A 3819-nucleotide genomic window follows, 5' to 3' on the forward strand; every position below is an offset into this window, starting at 1 on the left:
TCCTTTTGCAATGTACATACCCAAGTGCTTAAGGAGATAGTCATGCATGTTAAAAATTGTCAATGCACACAGCATGCAAGACAAAAGGAAATTGAAACATTGACATCAACACAGGCCAAATAACATTTCTGATCCAAGTCAGCACTTGATGAATACTATTCCCCTGAAAGCACGAAAAAGTAAAGATCAGAATATCCTGACATGAAACAGTGGGCATCTTTCAAAAACAATGCTAAAACCGTGCTTATGTTTATCTAGCAACATACTCCAATTTACATCATGTGCTTTAACAGCATTCTGTATTCAAAGATATAAATCATGACACCGTGCTTTGTAATTCTCCCAAACACATGACAGTTATACACTGAAGATGATGTCTCTAGATCATTTAACACACATAAACTTTATTGTACATGCCTATTTATTTATTTATTTATATAGTAAGCTTTTAAGTACCCGACGTCCACCCAAAAGCTTTTAAGATGGTTAATATCCAGATACTTAAGCCAAATGAGCTGCTTCAATTATACCATGAGGATGGTATTCATCAAAAATAGTATTTGAAATGCTTCAAAACATACGTAAGACTGGTTGGGGAAATGGTCAGTTTAACATAGCATTCACGACCTCAAACAGATGTGTACAATAAGTTCTAGATTTGACTGTACATTTATTCACTTTGCCTTTGCCTACCACAGTAAGGATTTTTTAGGATTGTGGACATGGTTTTCTGGGCTTTTTTAATTGAAACTAAACGTTCAGAGAAGCATCAGACGATTTCCAATCTGATAGAAGTTTCTGTGACTTGGTTTCTGTGGATGCGAAAGTAACCACATCGGATTTTTAAGTAACACAATGTACTGCACCGTTTGATCAATCCCGATTTAATCAATTAACAATGATTGATAATCCCTGCAGATAACAGGACTAGATTGGTTGAACTCTTCTCAGACCTCTCCCTTTATACGGAAACTTGTTTTGACAAGAAGTTGATTGGTTTCTCAAGTGGACAGTGAGATTCCTTTCGGATCAAAGCCGAATGAAGTTGCAGTGTAGCTTTGATCTCGCCACTGGCTTCGAAAATGCTCTCTTTGATCTATAAATCTCTACTACTATGTTTATACTAAGGGTAAGTATAAATGTTTTGCAAGGACTGGAGTCCTTCACTTCATCTCAATCCGTGAGAACGAACCCATCTACTTTCCAATTATCTAAATTTGGCGCTACTGAATTCCTGTAGTATTACATCCGACTGCATTCTAGTGTTGTGTCCGAAGGCCCTAGAAAATGGATCCAGTTCAAGTTGCCATCAAGCTGAGACGACTCCTTATTGCCCACGACAATGCAGTGAAAGAGATCCTGACATTAGGTAAATATGAACTGTGCTCTTTTTCAGTCCCCTGCAAACATTGCAATATCGGTATCACACTGAATTTTAGAATTGAACAAAATAAAATGATATTGTTGTGAACACATTTACCGAGATTTCTAATTACCCGTTTTATTGTTTTCAGATACCCAAGTCTACCATCTGATGCAGAAGATGACAGCTAACTCCTCCAACAACTGCATAATCCGAGGTGAACAGCTGATCCAGAGACGATGGGTGCTGGAAGGTGTCAAGGAGATGTTTACCATCTACAGACAACTCAAGTGGCAAGAGGTGCAAGCCTGTGTAAACGCCATCACCAAAGATGCTTCTGGAGAGAGTGATTCGGAGGCGGACTGGAATGCAGATACCTCTTTCAATGACGATGAAGCTTCCTTCACGGAACTCTTGTCCGACAGCTCATATAGTGAGGACGACGAAGACCAGGGAGACCTATACAGCAACGACAGCAGCTACGATATGACGACTCTCAGTCGAGCTTTGTCTGTAGACGACAGTGCACTTCATAGAAACGCCTAAGAGAAATCACAAGTCCCATCCACATCAACTAGTGCTGCATTTACCTTGTTATTCATTTTTTGTTATTGTACACAAATGTTGCCTGACAGTGTGCAAAGGGCATCCTATTATATTGTAAACCACATTTGTTTGTTGATGAATATGCTGAGGAAATAAATAATGAAGTCGATATTATAATCTTGATCATTTGCTGACACGCTCACGACATCTTGAAGACATCATTCGTATAGAAAGTTTGTGAGAGAGAGAAAAAAAGGTTAATTTGAGATGGTATCTCACAATACCAAGCCTTCGATCATTTTACTTGGTTCTGAGTATGGCAATCATTCGCAGATATCGTCCTTAATCTATTCTTTGAAATAGGAAAAGATACAGACTAATCAATTGAAATGAAACACATTAGGTATTGATGGAGAAGAAGAGATTCCAATGTAATGGTTGCACCATAACATTAAATACAGTTTGGAGTGTTGCAATTCGTTTGCCCGTATCCATGCCGATCCTATAGCAAAAGGATTTAGACAGACGAACCACAACCCCATATGATATTCATCTGAGAGAGATATATGCCAGGTTGTATTTCATATTATCAGAGCATTTAATTGTTTCTCTTTCTTTTTGCAATGTACATGCCCAAGTGCTTAAGGAGAGAGTCATACATGTTAAAAAGTGTCAATGCACACAGCATGCAAAACAAAAGGAAATTGAAACATTGACATCAACACAGGCCAAATAACAGTTTTGATCCAAGTCAGCACTTGATGAATACTATTCCCCTGAAAGCACTAAAAAGTAAAGATCAGAATATCCTGACATGAAACAGTGGGCATCTTTCAAAAACAATGCTAACAACGTGCTTATGTTTATCTAGCAACATACTCCAATTTCCATCATGTGCTTTAACAGCATTCTGTATTCAAAGATATAAATCATGACACAGTGCTTTGTAATTCTCCCCAAAACATGACAGTTATACACTGAAGATGATGTCTCTAGATCATTTAACACACATAAACTTTATTGTACATGCCTATTTATTTATATAGTAACCTTTTAAGTACCCGACGTCCACCCAAAAGCTTCTAAGATGGTAAATATCCAGATACTTAAGCCAAATGAGCTGCTTCAATTATACCATGATGATGGTATTCATCAAAAATAGTATTTGAAATGCTTCAAAACATACGTGCTGTATTTCGATCATTTAAGACGGGTTGGGAAAATGCTCAGATTAACATAGCATTTACGACCTCCAACAGATGTGTACAATAAGTTCCAGATTTGACTGTACATGTATTCACTTTGCCTTTGCCTACCTGATTAAGGATTTTTTAGGATTGTGGACATGGTTTTCTCGGCTTTTTTAATTGAAACTAAACGTTCAGAGAAGCATCAGGCGATTTCCAAGCTGATAGAAGTTACTGTGACTTGGTTTCTGTGGAAGCGACAGTAACCACATCGGATTTTTAAGTAATACAATGTACTGCACCGTTTGATCAATCACGATTTAATCAATTAACAATGATTGATAATCCCTGCAGATAACAGGACTAGATTGGTTGAACTCTTCTCAGACCTCTCCCTTTATACGGAAACTTGTTTTGACAAGAAGTTGATTGGTTTCTCAAGTGGACAGTGAGATTCCTTTCGGATCAAAGCCGAATGAAGTTGCAGTGTAGCTTTGATCTCGCCACTGGCTTCGAAAATGCTCTCTTTGATCTATAAATCTCTACTACTATGTTTATACTAAGGGTCAGTATAAATGTTTTGCAAGGACTGGAGTCCTTCACTGCATCTCAATCCGTGAGAACGAACACATCTACTTTCCAATTATCTAAATTTGGCGCTACTGAATTCCTGTAGTATTACATCCGACTGCATTCTAGTGTTGTGTCCGAAGGCCCTAGAAA

General features: G+C 37.9%; 1 protein-coding gene across 1 annotated transcript; it reads left to right on the plus strand.

Annotated features, from left to right (window-relative positions):
* The first annotated feature begins 1287 nt into the window (after positions 1-1287).
* On the plus strand, positions 1288-1909 carry LOC139448130 (uncharacterized). Its single transcript, XM_071229649.1, has 2 exons — positions 1288-1369; positions 1515-1909. The coding sequence occupies exons 1-2, from the start codon at positions 1288-1290 to the stop codon at positions 1907-1909; spliced, it is 477 nt and encodes a 158-aa protein (XP_071085750.1).
* Positions 1910-3819: the final 1910 nt, after the last annotated feature.

This window comes from Haliotis cracherodii, unplaced genomic scaffold (genome assembly GCF_022045235.1).
Source record: "Haliotis cracherodii isolate W230 unplaced genomic scaffold, xgHalCrac1.p SCAF_7, whole genome shotgun sequence".
In the NCBI taxonomy this organism is placed as follows: Eukaryota; Metazoa; Mollusca; class Gastropoda; order Lepetellida; family Haliotidae; genus Haliotis; species Haliotis cracherodii.